This window comes from Aedes aegypti, chromosome 1, assembly GCF_002204515.2.
Source record: "Aedes aegypti strain LVP_AGWG chromosome 1, AaegL5.0 Primary Assembly, whole genome shotgun sequence".
NCBI classification, from domain to species: Eukaryota; Metazoa; Arthropoda; class Insecta; order Diptera; family Culicidae; genus Aedes; species Aedes aegypti.
The window spans coordinates 190,629,031-190,653,797 of NC_035107.1; the positions used below are offsets into that span (position 1 = coordinate 190,629,031).

Consider the following 24,767-nt stretch of genomic DNA (forward strand, 5'->3'; position numbering starts at 1 on the left):
TGGCATGTGTCCAGCACCGAGAGAACTTCCTTCGTCAGGGAGTTTCTGGCACCCATGGTATCGTGAGCCGAATGGCTGAATATGGCATGTTTAGATCACAAACTAGGAATACTAACAAATTATTAATGGGAGCCGAAGGGCTCAGCATGGCATGGATTAGGAACTAACAAATTAATGATGGAGCCGAAGGGCTTAATGAAGGGTGCGCGTAGCATGTGTCGCCTCTTCTTCGAAGTAATACCGCAAGGTGGTGCCGGAGAAGAATTCTTTACGGTGACGGTGTACCTAGGAGACTGTTTTTAGTGGGTAGGCGCCCCATTGCGAATCCCACACAGTGCCAAACCATACACTGTGGCATGAGCATGAACAAATACAGGCCAGTCTTGAGAAGATTTTTTAACTCCTAGAGATGCATGAAAAAAAAAAAAAGAAAAAAAAAACACACACACACACACACACACACACTACTTCACGCAACCCAACCGACTAGCTTGAGCTCTCCATCATCACATCACCCGATGCACCGCCAACTGTCTTGCGCTGATTGGATGGCGCCTCTTCCAGTCACCAGTCAGACAGTAATACCAAGAAGAAAACGATCATTATAAATAGTGCTCCCATTCTGTACTCTATTCATTCAGTATTTAGCCGTTGTATGGCACGCGTCAATAAACCGTCGTAGTTCGAAAACCGATAACCAAAGCGTTTCTCTCACCGAAGCAGCCAACTAGTAGTCCTTTTCAGGACTGTTGTTAAGAAATCATATTCACAGTCTGAGCTATCGACACCCCAGGCATTCCTTCAGGAGAAGGAATTGGCCGATCATCCCTGGCATTCCGAAGAGGAATTGGTCACTCCAGCAGGGATCCTCCATCCGGAAGGATTGCCCTCGTCAACTACTGTCCGTGATCGGACAGATGTTTTCGGCAAAGTTGTTCAGTAGTTTAAGGACTAACATGTGATGATCTATTTGATACGGAATTCTTTCACCAGATGGCGCTAATGAGCATGACATTTGTCAAACACAGATATCTCAGGATCCGATCACCTAGAAAGTTGACGTCTTCGACAAAAGTGTTGAGCACGTCAAGGTCTAGCATGTGATAGGCCACCCAACTAGAAATTCTACCACCAGATGGCGCTAGTGAGCATGCTGTATATTGATCGCGGCAATCTCAGGATAGCGATATTATAGCAAGATGGTGTCTTTGGCAAAGCTGTTTAGTAAATCAAGAACTAAACATGTGATGTGCTGAACACGTGATGCGCCGTTTGATTCGGAATTCTTCCACATCACGGTGCTAGAGTGATTGTGCATTTTTTCGATAGTAGATATTTCAGGATCATGATTGGGAAAATAAAATTAGATTAGAAAGATAGTGTCTTTGATAAAGTTGTATATCACTGGCCAACTTGCGAGGGGCAGAATATACTCAAGATTCTTCCACATTCAATTTGAAATACAGTGAAGTTCTGGAAGTTCTTATTCAAATTTTTCTAAAACAGAATCTCGAGTTCTCGATTATTTCAAAACTTGAGGTTTTCGTCAAAGTTATTTAGTAAGCAAAGTGCTGCCATGTTATGGGCAATTATATTTGGAATTATGTAACCCGGCGCCAGTGAGCATTTTATTTTCTGATCGTCTTATGATGCTGATCATTTGGACTATCGGTGCACGTTTTGTCAAATGTTAAAATATTAGGCGTGTTGACGCATAACCTCGAAACTCCATATGAAAAATGTCAACAATTCCAGCAGTGAATATCAAAACCATATAAAAAAAATCGAAATGATTCCAGCAGTGAATGTGAAAGAGCAGGACAGTCAATGAGCGTGATGAGAGAGGGACAGAAAAGGGGATTTTTTCGTGATGTCACCATGTACTGTTCTATCACATTCGAGGTAGTTCGAACAATGTTGTAGTGTGCGTGTCATCCCGTGAGTCGCCATAATAGACTGAGCTAACCGGTGGCGGCACTTTCATATCGCTTTGCACTAACACACACCCATCTTTGTTTTTGTGTAACAGCTTTCTGCCGCCCATTAGATAGGCTTTTTCATGAGACAGGTCCGTGTTTTCATTCGTTTCTATCGGTGGAGGGCAGTGTGCATACACGGGACTGTCATTTCTATACAAGACTTTCAAATACCTTCCGAATCATTTGATTTGAAACGTCTCGTGAAAGGGCCTATTGCTCGATTGGAATCGCGTTTGACAGTTCTTTGATTCCAGTATTCAGGCTTCTCTATATAAACAAATTCTGTGGATAAACCCTACCCTAGTCTTGAACTTCAAGTAGTGTAGTAAAATACCTTTAAGTGAATTATAGTCGAATTTAGTACTGTACCATTTAATTCCACTAGAGTTTGACAGATACGCGTATTTCGATCCCAATTGTAAGACCGTATTCAGTATCCTGTACTAGACTCGATGAAGACACAACTCGAAAAGTAATTCTAAAAAAAACGATGTCAAAAGTGAATATGAGAACGAATTTCATAGAAATTGTTTATACTGGTACAGTTGATAAAGAAAAAAAAATAATTCCTAACCAAACACAGTACAGCCAAGATTTCTTATGGTTTTTGTAATAGAAGTCAGGAAGCAGTTGAATCATATTTGTTTCAACAAAAATCTACCACAGTTTGTTATGAGAACGGAAGACGCCATATTTTTAAATACAGTCACACATAGCTCGATATCGACACATGAAACCATACTTGAAACAAAAACAAAAATCATGATTACTATGATGCTACCTTCAATCAGCTTTTCAAAGAATATCTGTTTCATGACTCAATATTTCCATGAGTCGATGATCCCTTAAATATCGACTAGAAGTTTGACTGTAGTTAAGATTCGGAAGTGTTCACTTATGGAATTTTCATGCTGAATAGCGCCGTTTGGTGGGATAATTTTGAATCAAACGGATTATTACACGTTAAACATACTTTAGACTTGGACAGAATAAACAACTATGTTGAAGACGTCATTTTCGTGACTATGCAATCACTATCCTAGATATTTGGGTTGGAAATATAGCATACTCAGTAGCACCATCTAGTGAAAGAATTCCGAACCAAGCCGAAAACTTCATCTTTCGATGTAATCAGTGTGGGGTATGTATGTTAATACATTCCCCCTTATATGCTAATGTTTAATACCTTCTTCCTTACTGGCTGACAGCTGAGACGGTAATGCATGCGTATGCTATGATCGTAATATTAGTATGTGCGTCACTCTTCCAATCGCCTCAGTCTGTCAGTGTTAGATCTCCGGCGACGTAAGTCGCATTCCGGGTGATTTTTCCACAGTGTTATAAGATGGCTGACAGCCTCCTAATTTGTAGTTGTTGAGTATTTAGTTCTTGATTTACTAAACTGCTTTGCCGAAGACACCATCTTGCTATAATATCGCTATCCTGAGATTGCCGCGATCAATATACAGCATGCTCATTAGCGCCATCTGGTGGTAGAATTTCTAGTTGGGTGTCTGTGTTGAGATATCTGTGTTCGACAAATGTCATGCTCACTAGCGCCATCTGGTGAAAGAATTCCGTATCAAATAGATCATCACATGTTAGTCCTTGAACTACTGAACAGCTTTGCCAAAAATACCATCTTTCTAAAAAATCGGGATCCTGAGATATTCGTGATTGAAATATTGCATGCTTACTAGCGCCATCTGATGGCAGAATTTCAAATTAGATGGCCTATAATATGTTAGTCCTTGACCTACTAAACAACTTTGTCGAAGACCGCATCTTTCTAGGTAATCAGGATCCTGAGATATATGTTTTAAAAATTATGCTCACTAGCGCCAACTGGTGGCAGAATTCCGAAACAAGCAGCCTATCACATGTTAGTTCTTGACCTACTGAACAACTTTGCCGAAGCCATCACTTTGCTAAAAAATCTAGATCCTGAGATATTTGTGTTCGAGATGTTGTATTGCGAGATGTCCACATCGTCGGTTCCCCCGGGGCACAATCCGATGGCCACTGGAAGGTCAGGATGTTTTCAAAGTTTCATTTGTCCACTGACCAATTGGTACCGTTGAACTGAACAAATTTGCCGAAGACATCAATACTCTATCTTGCCTAGCTTTAGATTGACAATCAAAATAGCTCCGCGTGTACTCAGTACACGATGCGACCGCTGGTGTAACTTTTTTTTGAGCGACTGACGGAAGGTTAATTGATTTGACCAAATTGAATCGCGTATTGAGCTTCATTGAATTCTGACCTTCACTTGTTTAGTTTTGTTTGAAAATGGCACGCTAAAATTCTGACCAGACAAAGTTTTAGTTAGAAAAACGATGGAAATCACTTGGATATGGAGCGAACCAAACCTGAATCACTTGAATATGACACAGGACTGAAAGTGACTCAGCACTGGGAGTAACTTGACCATACTCACTTAAATTATTTTACGGATTTCTGTGAAATTTCAACAGCTGAACAGTTCGGTAAAATAAATTAACGGAGTACGGTAAATTTTTACAGTATTCGGTATAAAATCACCGGAATCCGTTAATTTCCGACAAAGTTACGGTGTTTTATTTCACCGAACAGTTCAGCTGTTGAGATTACGGTGAAATTCACCGTAAGAGCTTAGTGTGTACCGTGAATCTGACATCATTTATTTTTGTTTTATATAGAGAAAATTAAATTTGAATCACTTGCATATAAAGTGAATCTAAGCTGAAATACATGAATCAGAAGTGAATCAGATATGAATCTCTTGGGTATGAAGTAAATCAAACATGAATCACTTGAATATAAAGTCAATCAAACCTGAATCACTTTGATATGTAGTGGTTTTGACTCAAAGAGTTTGAATATAACGTTAGTCAGGCCTGAATATGAATCAGATCAGAAACACTTGAATATACAATGGATCAGACTTAAATTATTTGGATATGATATTATTCTGACCTTAATCACTTCCTTCTTTCTTATCAAAATTATGAGATAGAACTAGTATAAAGTACTCATTTAAACGTGATCAATATCGCCAACTGAAGGCAAAATTGTAAATCAAACTGTCTACTTTTCGGATGCCCATGACTTTCCAAACAACTTCGCCGAAAACTTTAGAACACTCAAATTCACATGCTCACTAGAGCCACATAACTGCAACATTTAGAGAAGGAGAAGGCTAAACAAAAACATAGTTTGTTGAAGTAGAAGATGCGAAGAACTGTGTGATATTATCGCCATTGAAATAGTTTGTTGTATAGATAGTAAACAGGTTATATATTCCGTAGTGCCTTAATTATAGTTGAAATAATTCATTTGAGCGAGGATTTCTTCGTATTATAACACGAGACCATAGGTAAGGACCTGAAATAAGAAGAATATCAGTGAGAAAATCAAACGTAACAACTTACCAAATACCTAACAGCCGTGGTGAACTTCTGCATATCCACCCGGTAAAATACCTGTACATGAAAGGCCTCCCACCCACCAGAGTTAAACGATACCCTGTAACAGCAAGTAAAAGCGATAGAGAAATCGAGTGATTATGTAATAAGATATCGTTATATGTAGAAAAAGGCATCCGTGAAACAGCTGAATGTTTAGGGTAACTGTACCTAACACCATCCCACGAGTAATAGTGAAGAGGAAGTCAAGTAAGAGGAAACCACTTCTCGTGAGTATTCATTAGATTAGTAACTAGAATTAAAGAATATTTATTAATTATTGAAATATATTACAGTTTTAAGCGTTGCTGAAAACAAGTCAGCCGCTGTCGAAAATTTTGGTTTCCCTTCGGGAACTTGACAACAAAATATTTAATACCATTTTTTTCGCGGAAAATTGGGTTAAACCCAATTTGTTGTTTTTTTTATAAAGTGTCATAGAGTATAAGCGTCTTCATAAGTAATTACAAAAATGTGTCAATGTACAACTTTGCAGAAGAATTTTTTTACTAGGACGATCCTGTCAAAAGATATAACTGATCTAGAACAATTATAATTTATCTAGATCAAGTGTAGTACATGCTATTCTAAAATATTTTGTCAAAGACATCAAACGTCTAGGATGCATATCCTGTGCACTTGAGGTTTTGGCCCCAGCGATCCGCCCCAGTGTGTCATTGTATCACAAAATAAAATAACTCCTCAAACGATTTGTTCCAGAATGCTGAAAGTCATTTTTCCCTATGTCTAATAGTTTCGAAGACAGTACCATTCAGTAAGCAAGTTGCAATTGCAATTGGTATTGAATTACATGCGTTGATATGCTTTGATTTCACTGCGAAACACGCTGTGCACTGCGACGTTACGTTGTGTTTTGTAATAGACAATCTTTGAAATTTACTCATATGTGGCCGACATATTAAAGCAAGTAAAATGACGTTAATTTAATTTATAAATGACGTAATTTTCCGTCACTTTTAACTGAATTTTATTCGAGTGACAAAAATTTTCAGTTGTCTCGGATGATGTTCTACAAAAATTACGTATTTTTAAGATCAAATAACATCAAATTTATGTCACTTCAGTTTTCACATCGAGCATTTTGCTTACCATGAATTTTGCGTAATATGTAATATTCATTTTTGGTGTGTATACTATAAAGTGCAACACGCGACACGTGTTAAAAAAGCGCGACAACCGAAAGGTTAACCCATCCAGGAGAGATTGGAAGTGACCGTTTGCCATGGGATAGTGGTGTAATGAAAATTGCGCCAACTGTCACAATGTTTTATTACATAATCAAAAAAAGGCGAGGACCAACACTGCAGCAAAGAACACAAACAGGCCGGGTTCAGGTTGTAACTGAAGATGTCCGCTGCCACGACAAGAACGGGGAAATTGCGCCCGACAACGGTGAGTTGCCGGAAAGTGGCGCAGCTTCTACCCGATGAACATTTTCATGAATTTCAAATGAGTCACACTCGTACATATTGGTTCACAGCTGGGATGTCCTCCGGTTAAGTCCGTCGTCGTTACCGTCATCGTTAGTTAGTACGGTACAAGAGAAGAAAAGAAGAGTAGTGGAGTTTGGGGAAAGTGTGCCTTATGGGAAAGTAGGCCACCCGTACCTTTTAAAATGACGAGAAATCATATTTTAACAGTGTTATCCCTTATAAATATACCCGATTCTGTTTTAGCACGGTTTTTTTTTTACTAGACCGTGCTTTCCACACATTTTTTTATGAAACGTCGAGAAATAGTGTCACTTTTTTGGACGGTTTTTGAAATTTTTGAAATCGAGTGTACAATGTACATAATATGATAAAATATTCTCTATTTTTCCACGTGTTTCCATCAAGTTTTGTATAAAAACAACAATTACACCATGAGACTAAATTTAAGTGTTTGATAAGCCTTGATCAAAGTTGAGCAACAATTTACTTAAGATGACGAACTTGCCCCAAATTCCGCTACAACCGAAAGCGGTGCTGCTGAAAGAAGGACATAGTCTTTCTCTCCTGAGAGCGCGATTTGGAAAGTGCGATTCGTCTTATCGTGTCATTTACGAGGTGTATTCCCTTGCCTGTCGTCGCTCGTTTGGTGGAATAAATTACCGAGTTTTTGATCCCGTGAGAGTTTACCGGGAATGTTACCGAGATCGGATGCTTTCGTTGTGGATGGTGGTCTCCTGGACTGCGATGTTGCAAAACGGTAGATAGTTGAACACGACTTAAAGCTTTACATTGTAAATGTAAGTAACATTAAACAAAGCCAAATAATTCGGACACGTTCTAATGGAAAGTACGGCAATACAGTCAGGTGTCCTATTAGATGTTGTAACCTACTTTTCTCCATCTGCAATTTTTCATCATTTTCTTATCGGATGAAGCTGATTTTTGTTTGTGACTAAAACATAATATGAACTTGTTACCTCTCATAAGTCAAACGTGATTCTTAATCAAGAACAATAGGTCAGTAGTGGGAAATATATTCTATATCAGTGATACCCAGCCTTTTTGAAGCTACAGCCCCCTTAGAAGTTTTACTAACATTCTGCGGCCTGGTTTTAGCGAGAATGGCTCCAAACCATGTGTAAGTCTCTTATGTACGTCGCTTTGAAAAAGTAAGATTTCTCCAAAGCTTATTTAGAAGGTATATCACGGAAATGCATTTGTCCTTTCATAGTAGGGTGTACGCAATTTACGTTTTCAGTAACGTTGCAATAAATCTTATATTGATCCACAATTGCTAAGCCCCACTATATTCATCATCATTATTTTCAGTTTCCACGTAAACTTCCGGAATCGCTCGATCCATTCCCCCATTTTATGGTGCAATTGCAATTGCGGAAATCTGCTAGGAAAGCGAACAATGCACGCAATTACACATCTCAATGGGTGCACTAATAGAATCCGATCCTGCATGTCGTGTCGGGTTTTGTTTTCCTTCTTTTACGATTTAATTCGCCACATTTCAGGTTCGTGTTGTATATTACCAATTCTAAACGTCAAAGCCACATAACTACTACCGGCAATTCTACCGCATAGTGAGCCGAACCGCACAGTTACTCTCGTATGCAAATGTAAGCGTCAGGAAATTTATGGCATCTTCCGATCCGACTGCATGCAAAACACGACGAAAAAAACCGGGAGGTTTGCCGACAATTGTTTACTGCACAAATAATGGACTTCTTGAGTATAATGAATCGCATTTACAAGTCCATTTTTCATTCAATCATTAACCACGCGCAATTGTGACCGGGAGGAAGGAGTAGTGTTGTAAACTATTACGACCCGGTTTTTTTTCATTGGAATGTTAAACTAATAAAAACGACAAAGTGCTCTTTAGAAAAGCTCCCAAACTAACAATTAGTGAAGTCATAACTGGTTTTTGCGGCGTACAAAATCGCTGGGCTTTAGGTAACGGTTGAAATAAGCGAAAAGTTGATTATAATATTTTCGTATCAGTACAGTACATTAAACGACCAAAAGTTGTTTTGCAGCTGGAACGGATTAATCCACTTTCGCTCGAAACGAATACGAGCGGAATCAGCATATTTGCATATGTTGGCATTTTTGCGTATGATACTCTATGCCCAAGGAAGTTAAGAATATTCCCAGTACGAAAACTCCTTCAGCATGAACTGCTTGCATTATAGCCACACATTTTAAAGTGATTTTCACAAACCGGGAATCGCCATCTTTGATTCTAAAATGGCGTCGGACATCGATTTCCGTCATCTGCTCGTCGGTCCCGTTCCAAAAATTCTCCCAAATTTTTTAAGAGAAGCTCGCCATATTTGGTAGGTACTCAAAGAGCCACACAGAAAGTGGGTATTCATTATTTTTCATCAACACTTTGTGTTGAAGGATGCATTGCAGCGAGAGCTGAAACACAAAGAGGCCTCAAAGTGTAGCTGTTGCAATGCACTCATATCCATGATAAACACAAAGTGGAAACTCTTTGTGTTTTCCTGTTTGTACTGAAGAGATGCCAGCCCAATCCAATCCGAAAAGATCCTGGACCCACCGGGAATCGAACCCAGACACCTTCAACATGGTTTTGCTTTGTAGCCGCGGACTCTAATTACTCAGCTAAGGCAGGCCCCTAATTACAACTTACCTAATTGAATTCAGTCATTTTTGCGAGGAAATCAATTTCTTCAATAACTTGAAACACATCTCCATGAAATTCTAACATTTCCTCTATCTTTATCTACCATCATGTAATCCGTATTGGTAGAACTAATCGTCAAACCTGCCCTCGTCTATTTTTCTCTACAGAGATGCTCTTCTACTACTATGCGTTAGTTTCGAAAAAGATTGATATCGTTCGCAAATCCGTTTCTCTGTATCTTATTCGAAACCCTGAGTGCAATAATCGTACTCTGACTTGAAATCAAGAAAAGGATGATGTGTCTAAAAGTTGTACCCTCGATAGTCCAGTGGAAAACTCTTTAAAGCTTCCAACCATCTGACATCCGGCCAATCTCTTCCATTTGCTGTCTCTCGAAGGTAACTGAGCAAATAGCCATCCGACGAGTAACGCAGCGTCTATAAGCATACAGCGTACTAAATCCCCGTTAGCACGCTTTCTCACCAAAATACCCCACTGTCTCTTACTTTGTTGCCCTTGATGAAGTTCTACAAAAGGCCAAGAATCTACTTTGCTTAAATTTCTTAGCTTATGATAGTTTAATCGCAGTTGTACTGAATTTAAAATGATAGTTAGTAAGATGCCTTATACCTAACAGCAGTTTATGACACTCTTTATCAGGAAATTATATTCTCTTAATACCGATTCGCTTGTGTTTTACTTGCTTTCGGTCGAAGAATAACGTTTCGGAAATCGTTTCCGTTGAAAATAGTTTTTCGTTTAATGGACGAATTTAAGGGCAGAATCAAACATGTCGCGCGTCGGTCGAGAAAAACTGAAAAAGTGAATCGACCCGCTAGTTCTGTTTGTTCCTTCGACCTTGACGCTTGCTCCTGGGCAGTGCGTCAAGAAAGTCCGAACAGTCGTCAGTTTTATTCCCTCTCGGGTAACGCGCCTATTTTGTACGAGTGCTTTTATATAGCCGAGCAAACAAGTGAAGCTGAAAGTGGATTGTGGCTGCTCAGTCAAGGATAACGAATCAATTGGTGAGCTCGTTTCATGCTGCTATTTCTAATCTATAAAATATGTAGGACTGCATATTTAATCGTTACAACGGTGGAACGTAAATATAATTTTTCAACAAACTATGAATGGTTCGTCACTGTGAGTGTCGACATAAGCTCAGATTCATAAATTATTCATGTTTATTTTTTTTTCAAAAAACCCCCTTCTTTTTACAATTATTTTTGTAATTAAAACAAAACTTTGAATGGTTCGACACTACAAGTGTAGACTTGCGGATAGTTTACTTCATTCAACAAACTTTGGATGGTTCGCCACTGTAAGTGTCGGCATAAGAATAAGAGTGTTCTATGATGTTCCAGCCAATCGAGTTTTTTTTTGTTTCTTTTCAAATAAGTAAAATATAATAACACATGCTTTCGTCCTGACAGCTGTAGTAAAATTACATTTAGGTATTTGTTCAACAAACTTTGAATGGTTCGTCACCTCAAGTGTCGGCATAATTTTCCTCTACATAGAAATTGTTCACATCAAATGAAAATATTATATTTACATATAAGCATGTTTATATCTCACAAATCATTGTTTATCATGGTCTAATCGCTTATCAAAGTGAATCCGGTGACCCAACGACCCTCCCCATTAACAAACATCCCTCCCAGTAACCTTTGTGGAGATGCAGAGGCAAACACGGTCTCCAAATAGCAAAGGTTACACACTAACATTCCTTCCCCCAATGCCACCTGACTGCAAGGACGTGGCCGGCGCCGTTATTGACCCTGTATAAATAGATGCACTGAATTATGCACACTGAAGAAGATTATTGCCAATCCCAGCCGATCTTCTAGTTGATCCTTTGTGCATTTTCACTGACTTTGGTCAATCACGGATTAGCAACCATTGATATGTGTAGTCAGTCTAGGCTAAGCTAACTAAGCTAATGGACGAATCTAGCTTAGTCGCGGATGTATTAGGTTAGGTGTGAAAGGGGATAAAGGCACGCGCAAAGTGCTAGATGAAGGTGGTGCAGTCCGTGGTCAAAGTGCTGGTGGTGGTGAGATTCTAGAGGTGTTAATTATGGATGAGACTGAATGAATACACATGTAAGACGTGCAGAGGAGCGGACACTAAGGAATTGATCTAGTGTGATAAATGCGACAGGGACGTGTGATAAATGCGTGTGTGGGCGTTTCTGAAGGAATCGCCGACATGAGCTGAAGTTGTACAAGCTGCGTTACCGCGACATAAGTCCAGCGGACTAAGGCAGCTTTGAATGAAAACAAAGTGAGATGATGACAACCTACATCGCAAGTCAACTAGAAGCCAGCTAATCGGGAGCATCGTTACTAGTACGCGCGCCTATTTAGTGATTCCGTCAAAAGTGTGAAAAACTAACCCCATCAAAAGAAATCTCCAATAGAAGCAGGGACCGTTCGAACCAAAGCCGATCAGAAGAGGCAGCAGAGGGACAATCTGAATGCAGATCTTTCGTTTGTGGACGCCGCAAAAGCACTGTCAGAGGCTTCCTTTTCTTCGTGGCAGAAGTCAGTAGTCAGTCGCGCAAAGCTACAGCTGATGCGGCTACAGGAGGAAAGGGAATTCCAGCAGCAGCAAGAAAAGTGTCGTAGTATTGCCGAGAAGAAAGCAGCACAAGAGCATCAGAAGTACCAGAGGAGAAGTACCGGTAGCTTGAAGAACCGTTGAGCGAGAAAGGATCAAGTAGGAGCGAAAAAAGATCGAAAAGTCGCAGTGAAGTCTCAAGTTGAGTGAGCGAATGGATGGCCGGTCGGGTTCGTCAGATCAAATAAGCAGTGGATGTTTATCGCAGTGATAATCCACAATTCCCCGTAGGCAACACGGAGCCTACCAATGCTACTGGACGGCCTGGACAGCAACGAATTCGCTTCGAGCCAATATCCCAAAATAGTTTCGAAATCTACGAAAAAACTGGTCAACAGCTCAGTCATCCATACAATTCAGCAGCAGCAATGGTCGCAGCTACAAGACAGTCATCTCAGTGCAAATTGTTCAATCACTGCCATATACATGCAGAACTTCTGCGCCACTGTAGACGCGTGTGGACTTCAGGAGTATATGTGCAACGTCAAGTAACTCCATCGCTGGTCAGCAAGCTACCACCATCGCTCAAACTAAAATGGGTGCAATATCGTCTAACGATGCCGGTTGCCAACCTGGCATCCTTCAGTGGCTAGATGTATGCCTTGGCAGAAGCTGCAAGTAACCAGAAAAAAACCTCAAAATGAAGCGCGTGACCCCAAGAAAGGAAATGCATATCTCAATGCCCATTTAGAGACACCTTCCGAGGAGAGTACGTTGCCAAGGGAATCCTCGATCGCAACTCCAATGTCGGTGATGCAGATCTGTCCAATCTGTAAAGGCAGCTGCAAGTCCGCCAACAAGTGCAAGCACTTTGTAGACCTTTCCAGAGAACCTTGGTGGGCCGCTATAAGGGAGTTCGGTCTGTGTCGTACCTGTCTGCGGATGCACAAGAGAAACTGCAACGCAAAACCTTGCAACGAAAATCCATCGAACATCAACGGGCCATAACGTTCCTCCAATCACTTAGAGGAACTGGGGGTAATAAGCCCATAGGGGGCAAAACGCGCCACCCTCGATTTGGACGAACGATGTGTTTTAGAATGTTTTTTTCTATCCTAGATCATAGAAAATGGATAAAAATGCTTCTATTAATATATTTTTATGTGTTTTTCCCAAAAATATCGTTAAAAACGTATAAAAACGTTTTTCGCTGTTTTCGTTGCAATTTTGTGCGATTTTCAAGCTCATTTTTTAGGTCGATAAATAACCAAATTTTTAAAACTATCGCCGAGAGCTAACTTGTGCACTGTCATAGTTTGTATTACATGCAAAAAATATGTTAAATTTGTCCTAAGAAAGCTTTTCGAAGGACCTAAACTTTAATCAACTCTGGGGGCAAAACGCCCACCCCTATTTCATAACACCAAAACAGCCGTTTGAATTCAAATTCTACCAAACGTAATGCCACGTTGAAGTTACGCACAAATTGGAACCTTACAAATGTACATTTTTCGCATCAGCATGTATGCTATTATTGAACAATAACATCTGAACAAACGCCCGGATGTATGCAACCTATAAACAAGCATGATTGTGTGCGTACGTTTACAGAACGGCTAACGCCGGACTGAAGCGGGGCATTTTACCCCGCAAAACAATACATATGCAGTTAAGCAAGCATTTTTAAAAAATTAATTTATAAACCCCAGAAAAGCTAAAATGGATAGCTGTTTCTACTATTTGAAAGAAAACATGTTTGTTTATCCGACCATAACTAAAAAAGAGCATAAAACAATGTTTTTCACATCTAAAATCGCTGTGTTCCTTAACGTGGGCAAACTACCCCCAGTCCCCCTACTCACCGCCGGGATGATCGGCTTTTAATCCGGTTTACTCTGGCGATATGACGACGCTCACCTACCGGATAGTCGATCCATGGTGCTGCGGCGATTCCAATGTTTGAGAAAGCGGATGGAAAAGTCGAGGAATACCTAGCAAAAGGCTACATCAGATCGCCGGTGGTATCTACCGGGTTTCCCCGTAAACAATCCTAACAAACCTGGAATGATACGTATAGTGTGGGACGCAGCAGCCAGCGCACATGGGACTTCGCTGAATTCGGCTCTCCTCAAGGGACCAGATCTACTGTGCTCTCTCCTCACTTTTCTACACCAGTTCCGAGAACGTCGCATCGGACTTACTGGTGACATCTGTGAAATGTTTCACCAGGTGTTAATTCGCGCAGAAGATCAGTTCTCCCAATGTGGACGACATGCTGGTCAGTCTGGACACTGAAGAGCAAGCCATCCAGTTGGTCAAGGACGTAAGGCACGTCAGCAAGGCGAGTTCGACATCAACAACACTAGAATTTTTCTGGTGGCGCTGCAAGGGACAGACACTGACGAGAAATGTCTTGATATGTCTTCCGAACTGGCCAGAGAAAAAGTTTTAGGCATGTGCTGGAATACGACCGATGATGTCTTTACTTATAAAGTGGGATGGACCCGCTATGATCCGGATTTGTTAGGAGGTGATCGTAGGCCGACAAAGCGAAAAGCTCTTCGTATCCTGGTGACTGTTTTTGATCCGCTAGGGTTACTCTCTCACTTCCTGTCTTATCTAAAGATTCAACAAGTGGGATGACGAAATCGAAGACGACGCCTACGAAGAATGGCTTACCTGGCTGAAGGTGCATCCACGCGTTGAACAAGCACCGTTCACGACGAATCCGTATCATATTCCAGTGTCGAGTTGCTCAAATTCATTTCGACTAGAATTCGAAGCTGCCGTAGTTGGCACCCAGTTATCTCATTCCGTTCAAGAGTCTCGTTCCACTGGATCCACTGGAAACTGTATTGGTCTGATTCCAGAGACGTCCTTTGCTGGATCAACTCGGATCACCGGCGCTACAACCAATACGTCGAGCAGAGGATCAGCAGATCTAACAGAATTAGATTCGGCGACGATGGACTTGAATCTTTAATGCTAGGTGAGGTCGAAAAGGTGATTTAAAAGCTGAAGAACAACAAGGCTGCTGGGAAGGACGTGCTTCCTGCTAGCTACTTGGAAATGAGTAGTTGCACGAACTACTTCACCGCATACTTAGAAAACATTGAAGAACAACTGCCTACAAGTTGGTTGGAATGTCACATCCGCCCTAGAGGGCGCCAGTTACCGAACAATAACGCTCCTCAATTCAATAAAGGTTATCTCGCTGCTGTGGATGATGCTCACGATATCCTAGTGACTTTGGGATGCACCATTCCACTGGATTTGTGGGGTCTGCGGAATTAACAACTCCTTGGAGCTTGAAAGTTGGAACCAGCACTACTATGAACATCTGAATGGCACAGTGGAGGAAGAGCTAGGCAGCAGGAAGAATGGCTTCATCCATCAGAACGGCGGATGAGGGAGACCTGCCTACTCCCACAATAAGTGAAGTTAAGGATGCTATCAAACAACTCAAAAGCAACAAAACAGCTGGGAAGGATGGTATTGGTGCGGAGCTTTTTAAAATGGACCCGGACGGAATGGCCACTTGTCTGCACCGATTGGTAGCCAGGATCTGGGATACAGACCAGCTGCCGGAGGAGTTGAATGAAGGAGTAATATACCCAATATACAGAAAGGGTGATAAGCTAGAATGTGAGAACTATCGAGCGATCACCATTCTTAACGCAGCCTATTAAGTGCTTTCCCAGATCATCTTCCGCCGTCTATCGCCACTGGCAAGCAGATTTGTGGGAAGTTATCAAGGCGGTTTTGTAGACGGGCGATCGACAACAGACCAAATCTTTATGTTGCGGCAGATCCTCCAAAAGTGTCGCGAATATCAAGTCCCTACGCACCATCGATCGCGAAGAGCTATGAAAGATTATGGACGAGTATGGCTTCCCCGGGAAACTGACTAGACTGATCAAGGCAATGATGGATAGTGTACAGTGCTGTGTGAAGATATCGGGTGCATTATCGGATCCGTTTGATACACACAAAGGACTTAGGATGTAAGGACAAGGCGATGGTCTTCCCTGCCTCCTGTTCAATATTGCGCTAGAAGGTGTTATGAAACGAGCGGGCTTCAACATGCGAGGCACGATCTTCAATAAATCCAGCCAGTTCATCTGTTTTGCTGACAACGTGGATATTTTCGGAAGTACGTTCCAGTTGCTTGCTGAGCAGTATACCAGGCTGAAATGTTAAGCAGAAAGAGTTGGATTGAAGGTAAATATACGTCGAAGACGAAGTATCTGCTAGCTAGAGGAACCATGCACGATACAGTTCGCTTTGGCAGACGTGTGATGATCGGCGAAGATAAGTTTGAGGTGATGGATGAAATTGTCTATCTCGGATTATTGGTAACGTCGGTTAACAACTACAGCAGAGAAATTCGAAGACTTATCATGCTTACTACGGACTCCACAAGAACTTGCGGTCTGGTAAACTTCACCTACGTACAAAGTGTACCATGTACAGGACGCTTTGGCAGAGTATGTGAGAAAGCGTATGGTAGAGCAGAATGAACCACAAGCTTGCGCAACTCTACGGTGAATTCACGATAGGCAATGGGTAATTCACGTTGTAAGAATGCTGGACATCAATCCCGAAAAAATGGTGTTCATCTCGAATCCGGCCGGTACAAGACGAAGAGGAGCGCAACGAGCTAGGTGGTTTGACCAAGTGAAGAAGGATCTTGGAATTGTGGGACGATCGAGAAATTGGAGGCAAACAGCCATGGACCGAGTGTGTTGGCGTAACATTGTGGCACAGGTCATGCCTCAAAGGACATAACGCTATCAAAAGTGAAGTAAGTGTTGCTTGTTGTCCATGTCTGCCCGAAGTACGAGGACCATAGACAGGTGCATGGGATCTCTCATCTTAGATAGCGAAACAGTATTTGTCATAGTATAGATTCAGGGTGTCCATCCATCCGGGAAATCCGGGAAAAGCGGGAAAAAACGGGAATTACAAATGACCGGGAAAAATATGGGAAATATCCGGGAATTTGGAGAACTTACCGGGAAATCATATATTTCAAACAGAAGAATACCGGTTTGTTCCAATTTCAAGCACTATAGGTTTTGCATGATGTGCACAACTTTTTGTCAACTCGTACTTCGCATCATGACTAATTTTGGTGAGTTGGTATAGAGATAGTCAACGATTGAGATCCTTGAAAAAAATCTAGAAGGGGATATAGGGATTCCTGGCAAGGCTCTTGGCGGTATGCTTGTAAGATTTCCATTTTAATTCATGACAAACTTTTTATGAGATTTTTGCTATAATCCTAACGGGAATCGTGCCAATAATTGATCAATTTCTTGAAAGTTTTTTTGACACTGTTTATGAGTAGAGTAGAGATGCTGCTTATGAGGTTTTTAGAACATTCTAGAAAAGATTTTGCCTTAAATTCTTTTTAGTACATTTTTAATAGCTGCGCCAAAAAACATATGGAATATTTTTTGAGAGATTTACTGAAGTCCTGGAGCGATTAATTAAGAATTCCGTTCGTGGTTTTCTGAGGTTATTGTTGACACTGATTCTCGTCGAAGTCTTTTCTGGACTAGTTTGACTAGTTCTTAATCTATAACAAAGTACCGTAATCCGGGGTATCATTGATCAGCGGGGTAAAATTGATCGGAATGAACCGTCTCGTAAAAAGTTCGTATCATCATTTGTTGATGAAATATTTCCAAAGCATGAATTGCGCTTCTCCTTCTTATATTCATGGCCTAATGAAAATTAAGATGTTTTCGAAAATTGTATTTACTTCATGCGTATATTTAACAACTTTTTGAAACAACGATTTCAATGGTTAAGGATGACACTACCGAAGATTCATGTCTCACATAAGTTGTGCAAGCGACATGAGCAAGGAAAATGTGATTCTTACTAAAAATTACATCGCCAAAAACGATTCCGTTGTCAAAACATTCATAAGAATGTTCAATTATGCAACATTTACGAATTTCTGTTAAGAATGTAGAATTTCCTTAGGAAATTACCTACCTTTAGGCGTATTCCGCGGTTCGAGGTATTTTTATTTTTGAAATAACTCAAAAAGTAAATGACTTGTAAGAGTTTGGTTTTCATATTCGGCTTCAGGGGCCATGATTTAAGTAAGTAACGACATTTTCAATATAACCGAATGTTGTTTACATGGGTTGATCAATGTTACCCCATATCAGCTAAATCAAAAAATCACTTTAAACAATTATTTAAACATACTTAAATCTTTTGAAAACAAAAATTCAGTAGGGGGAGATCCCCCAGTACCGGACACTTAAGCCACTAAATTCATAATTTGAAATATATTGATTTTATGGGCTCGTGTTTCCTATTTATGATAAATATTATTATTTTTGTAGTGTACAAAAATAAATTTGAAAATAGATATATGAATTTTGACATTGCGTTTTGATGATGTATTTTAGTACCAAATTGATCGATCTTGAAAGGTGGCACCCAATACCGGACACGATCTGGAAATGCCTCGAATTCTATAAATTTGAACATCATTGAATGTGTACACTATAGGAATAGTTTATAATTACCAATTCAATGCATTTGTAACATTTACAAGAATAATGTGAGTTTTTCTTAGTTTGCAAGATGCCTATCAAAAACCTCTTTCATATATGATGAAAAATAGCACATTTTACTATGTTGTTCTGAATGTTCATTCTTCTTAATTTTATTGCATGTTTGATACCATGATCGGCGGAACCCATGAAAAATGAAAGTATTTTGAGACACTGATGCAATAATTACAAAGATTTCATATAACAAATCAAGCTGTCCGAAACTGAGGGACAGGAGGTACTTAACCAAAATTGTAATTTGTCCATATTTACTTCAATTATGCTACAAAATATATTCATACTATCAAATTAGGATTATGTTCGATCATGCTTGTGGGATCCAAAGTATTTTTTCATATTCAAAATAATTACTAAATAGGCTCAAAATTAAGAAAATACGTCAATTTTTTTAAGATTTTCAAACTTTTCTACTTTTTTAAAAAGGCATGCATATTTCAAGGATGTGTTATTCTACGCAAACATTAGTCTACATAATAGCTTTCTTTTCTACTAATACACCATCTTGATTGGACCATGATTTCTCATTGTTTCGACTTCGTCCGGTATTGGGTGCTGTCCGGCACTGGGGGATCTCCCCCTATACAGACACGAGCGGTGGGTATCAGTACTTGTTTTAAAATTAAAAAACTTGCGACATTTGGATTTTCAAATGAAACATTTATGAAATATCTCAAAAACTGATCAATGTTACCCCGGATTACGGTACTTATGAGGTTTCTAATTAGATATTGTATGGTTTTCTGTAGATTTACAGCGATTTTCTCCAATAATTCACAACACATTTATTGTGAGATTTATTATGAATTTATGACAAGATCTTTGATGGATAAATAAATAGCGGGATACTTTAGATTTTCTTGGCCAGATTTTTGATAAGTTCTTTATGACATTCTTGGTCAAATCTTTGATAGATTGCTTGGGAGATGCAATTTTGTTTATAAATTTTAGCCATATTCATAGGAGAACCATAAAATATTTTTTGAGGTATCGTTCTAGTTAAATAGATTTCTCCTTGGATCCAACATGAGTTTCACCAGATCAAAGTTTTACCAGGAACCAGCCATGGATTAAATCTAACGCGTAATTCCGATGAGATTCTTAGATGATAATGAGTTGGTCGTTGAACTTGGCCTTTTTGGAAAAATTGTCTAAATTGAAATACATAACAAAATCGCTCTGAATTTCCTTTAAATTCTAGGGGTGTAATAGTTTATATACTTTTTTCTGAAGCTCTTTCAAAATTCGTTTTCGGTTCACAGTATTCTCTAAATTTAAATAAAAAAATATCATGAGTAAGTTAGATTAAAGCCTCCAATTGTGACCATCTTGTATGAAAAAAAAAAAAACGAAAATATCAAGGTGCAAAATCTTTAAGTCATCCGTTTTTTAATCTTTTGGGCATCCGGAAAAAATCCGGGAGTCGGAAAACTGATAGATGTACGTAATTAAGAAGAGAAAAATATGTGTACCAATATGTCCTGACCGAAGGATTTTGATACTTTTTCCTCCCAGAAACTGTACAAAAAAATTTCAAACTCAGCGGAGGATAGACAACGCACCAAGCCCCACCCACCGGAGACACTGTGCGACAGCTGTGATGGAGCCTGTGTGCCACGGCCCTCCAAAAAAGACAACCAACAACATCTCTGTGGCGTTGGCCAGGTCCGAAAAAGTGAAAACAAATTCAATTGAATTAGCATAAATGTAATTAAAACTTTCCAACTACAAATTGGGTGGGCGTGATGCTAGTAGGTGGTGTCGGGCTGTTGCTTGCCAATGGTTCAGAACTTTGCTTTCACACATATACTCTGCTGATGCTGCACTGACTTGCCTTCTCTGTGCGAGAAGTGAATTCAGGAGGTAGGAAAAAAAGTTGATATAATTTTATCTCTCTCAGTTTCATCGCCTTCGTCCACCCCGGTGCCTTCAGGAGCTACCAGTTGGGCGCATTTTCTGCGAGTTTTGTACTTAGCCGCTGGGAAGAAGCCCCACTGTCCACTGGCCGATCTAGGTGGGCACTATACCTCAGAAAAACAGGCAATAACAAGCAACAACTGTGTGTACAGCATGTAGCTGCTGATTGCACTCAACACTTGACTCGGTGACCTGTATCTAGTACTCGGTTCCTCCGGAGTGTACAATAATGGCCAACTCAAGCAAAAACTAGTGCTTCGGACGCGTTCGCAGCTGGCTTGTAGTGCTGGATGGCTACAAGAGGACCAGAAAGGAATAAAAAAGCAGGACTTCATTTGGCCGAGCACTGGACTAGGACAGTTCTTTCGAAGCTTGCCAGCGGCTCGGCAATTTAGCATTTTTAATTTAATTGCACTACCAACGAACACTGTCCAACCGGGAGGTGGCAATACTACGGTTGTAAGTGCGAAGTTTTCTAAAGTGATTTTAGATTAAACAATTCAACCGTTGGTTCCAGTTGAATCGTAAATGTTTGTGCAGAGAATAATTACGAATTATAGGCTCAACCATGTGGCGTGACCTAATGGAATGAAAATTATGTGTCTAGAATAAGTACTGAATTTCAATTGTTCTGCTTTCTGGATTTTGTTGTACGGTACGGATATTGATTGTAGCATGGATAAAAACAAAAAAATGTTTTTCCTCGTGAACCATGCGTGGACTTGCATGCAGAGACACTTGCTTAATACTTGAATCAGGACAACACATTTTATTTTCTGCGTACAGCCAGCGTATTCGTGGTCTTCCCGAAGCCGCCGACTTCTACCTGGTCCCCTGCTGAAACAACTGACTACCGTAAATCAACTGTTAGTCCTCCGACTTCGTCAGATTCAATCCTCAAAACTGTGTGCCTATTCGGTCGCGCAGAGCTTAATTTTCATAACTATTCCCATTTCCTCATAAATTCTCGCCATCGCCGTCTGACGGTGAAAGGTGATGAAACCCGAGCTCACATCTTCACCAATTCTTTTTTATGGTCCGCTCGCTAACTGCTCATCTTCTCATCCCGTCCCGAAGCCACCCGTCAACGCCGATCTCAACCGGGCACAAAGTCATATTTTAATTGCCCCATTCATAAATCTTGCTGCCGTCAACAAAATAGCAACTCCTCGAGTAACATCAGACTGACTCTCTTCGTGGGGTTCAAACCGTGAACAGCAGTAGTGGCGTCGAGCAATTCACGTAGACCTGTCATAAATCTCACTCGTTATAAAGTTTCACCTCTGGCTTTATAATCATCATTATCGTCATTACTTTCCACTAATTTTGAGTTGGAGAGGAGGAATTCGTCCCCATCATCGCGATGGATGCCAATATGCGCTGCATGCATGCATGCATGTAGATTCTAGCACAGCAGTTCCCAAGTTCTGATATTTATCCTGAAGTCAACGATTTGCCAGACAACTTTGGATTATTCTAACAATGTATGTTGGAAAATCAAAGTTTTTTTTATTACACAATCAAGCCTTCATGCCAAACACTGTCGAATGCTTTTTTCTATGTCTAGAAGAGCATGACCAATAGAATAGTCTTCAGAATTGTTGGAAGGAATCAAATTTGTTACACGTAATAGTTTGTGAGTAGTCGAATGTCCATATCGAAATCCGAACTGTACAGTAGCAAACAATTGAATTTTCATTGATGTAGACCATCATTTTGTTCAAAATGTCCTTTTCAAAAGTTTACTGATGAAGGAAAGCTAGCTGATTAGACGATAGCTATAAGCTCTTGCAGAATTTTTGTCCAGTTTTAAAATTGGTGCTACCTTAACATTTTTCCATTTGTCAGGAAAACATGCCAACTGAAAACAAATATATCAACTATGAATGTTACTAACATTACTAATATTACCTTTATTTTGTCCATAATTTGAGAACCCCTGATCCTAATGGTTATTCCTTTCGATTTCTTCTTCCTTTCTTTCCAGATTGAAGATTGCTGCGCGCCACATCACACAGCGTGACGTACGGGGGGCAATTTGGTCTCTTTGGGCGGCGAACCTCAAACAAATGGCAGAAACAAACGGCTTATGACTCTCTCTCGCTTCGGTTTGCAACAAAACAAGCGAAAAATCTCGACCCGGCCGCCGACGACGACGATATGAAATGTAAACAACGAAACCCTGCCGGAGGAACCGCAGCCGCAGGACCACGACAGTAATAAACTTTTTCCCGTGCTTGCTCTGGCCGTGAAGAGCGCGAGAGAAGAATAGCCATTAAACAAGTTGGAAAAAGTGAGCCACCACACGATATCTACCTTTTGGGAGGAAAACAAAGAAAAGTGGAAAAAGTTTACTGGTGGCAGCATGTAGTGCCCCAAGGAAATGATCGACCAATGGGGGCGGCGGCGAGATACAGTTTTAATTAATCGTTAACTTTTTGCTCGGTTGTGAAATAGTGGCAAAACTGTGATTGCAAGAAGAGATCGAAGTCGGGTGTTTTTTCTACCGGGAAGAACCGCGCGGTTTGACTCACCAGAAAAAAAATGGCGGTCAGCAACATAGTTTGCGAATGGCTGCGTGCTCTGGGACTTGGCCAATATGCCGAGAGTTTCCTGGACAACGGATACGACGATTTGGAGATATGCAAGCAGGTCGGCGATCCGGATTTGGACGCCATCGGGGTCCAGAATCCGCAACATCGGAGCAAGCTGCTGAAGAGTGTGCGGCTGTTGCGCGAAAAGGGCGCAGCCAGTGTGTACTTTCAGCTGAATGATCCCAAATCGCTGCTGTCGGATAACAGTGACAGTCTGGAGCGGGACAGTTCGCCACTGATGCTGAGCGAGCTGGAGGCGCTGCTGCAGGAACAGCTGAAGGCGGACGGAGTTTGCCTGACGGCGCATCCCTATTCCACACCGGTAAGTTACTTAGATTATAATCCAAGTTATTCAGAAAGTTAGAAGCGACAAAAAGATTGTCAGTCTGTATAATGTTGAAAATTTCCGCATTACCAGCAGTCCTGTTCATGTGAGATGTAGATGTTTTCATCAGCGTAGAGCTCAATAGTTTGGTTGGTTTCGTTATTCCTTACGGCACTTGAGCCTACCAAATTAACGAATAAGTAATATTTCGGTTCAAAGGCCAAGAATCAGTCTTATTTCGCACTGATTCTTAGAAAATTCTGGTTTATGAATATTGTTTTTTGTCTCCCTTTCATTTATCTAAGCGTTCAATGAAACTTGAACACCATAATAAGTGTTTTTATGCATAATTGTAGATTAACTTTTGAAAACACTCTAAGTAACAAAAGCCATGAAGGAAAATATTCGATTTCTATCCATAGCAACTCATACAAAAAATTGGAAAATTAAAATGTTATGTCTTTTTCGTTATGATAAATGCAATGAAATATGCTTAACGAAATTTATCATCAACTGTCAAAATCTCGTTTTGTTTAAATCTACGAAATATGGTGTTATCAAATGTTGGTTTAGAATTTAACAGTAAAAACACTTCCTTTGCCTGCTATTTCTTGAATTTGTGTAGTATGCGGCAAGCACAATGATACGGTATGCCCATTAGTGTGGGACAACATTTAGATTCTCTCTCCAGTCCACTTTTTGGATTGCATTTAGGTCCCATACCAACTGTGCAAAATTTCAGCTCGATCGGTGAAACTATATTTTGGCGCCAGCCGTTTAAAGTTTGTATGGGATTTACTATGGGAAAACTTACTTTTGCAAAGAAAAATCGCCAGAGGTCGCCCATTGACCTTTATAAAAATTCTGAATACAGACTTCGATAGGTATTTTGACGATGAAGAATAATACCGAAGACCGCGAAACAATCCGATACTTGTAAAAAAAGTTATTCAATGAAAACCTTTTGGCAAGGCGACGTTGATTAACACGTAAAGGAATAACAATAAATATCAAAATCGAGCAGAATTTCCGAATAGTGCATGCTTAATAACTTTTTCACAAGCATTGGATTGCTTTGCGGTCCTCGGCGATGTTGTTCATAGTAGAAATACCTATCGAGATTTTGTACAGTTGGTATGGGACCTAAAAGTATCCAAAAAGAGGGCTGGAGCCAGAATCTAAATTGTTCATATAACCGTGTCCCACACACTTAAATTATTTTACGGATTCCT

At 40.3% G+C, this 24,767-nt stretch overlaps 1 protein-coding gene across 1 annotated transcript in view; it reads left to right on the forward strand.

Moving 5' to 3' along the window:
* Positions 1 to 24,767, forward strand: part of LOC5577501 — an 833,563-nt gene that overhangs the window by 110,771 nt on the left and 698,025 nt on the right. The window contains exon 2 of the mRNA XM_021855744.1: positions 22,604 to 23,532. Coding sequence (XP_021711436.1) covers positions 23,161 to 23,532 — 372 coding nt within the window. The 5' untranslated portion in view covers positions 22,604 to 23,160. The remainder of the gene's footprint in view (positions 1 to 22,603; positions 23,533 to 24,767) is intronic.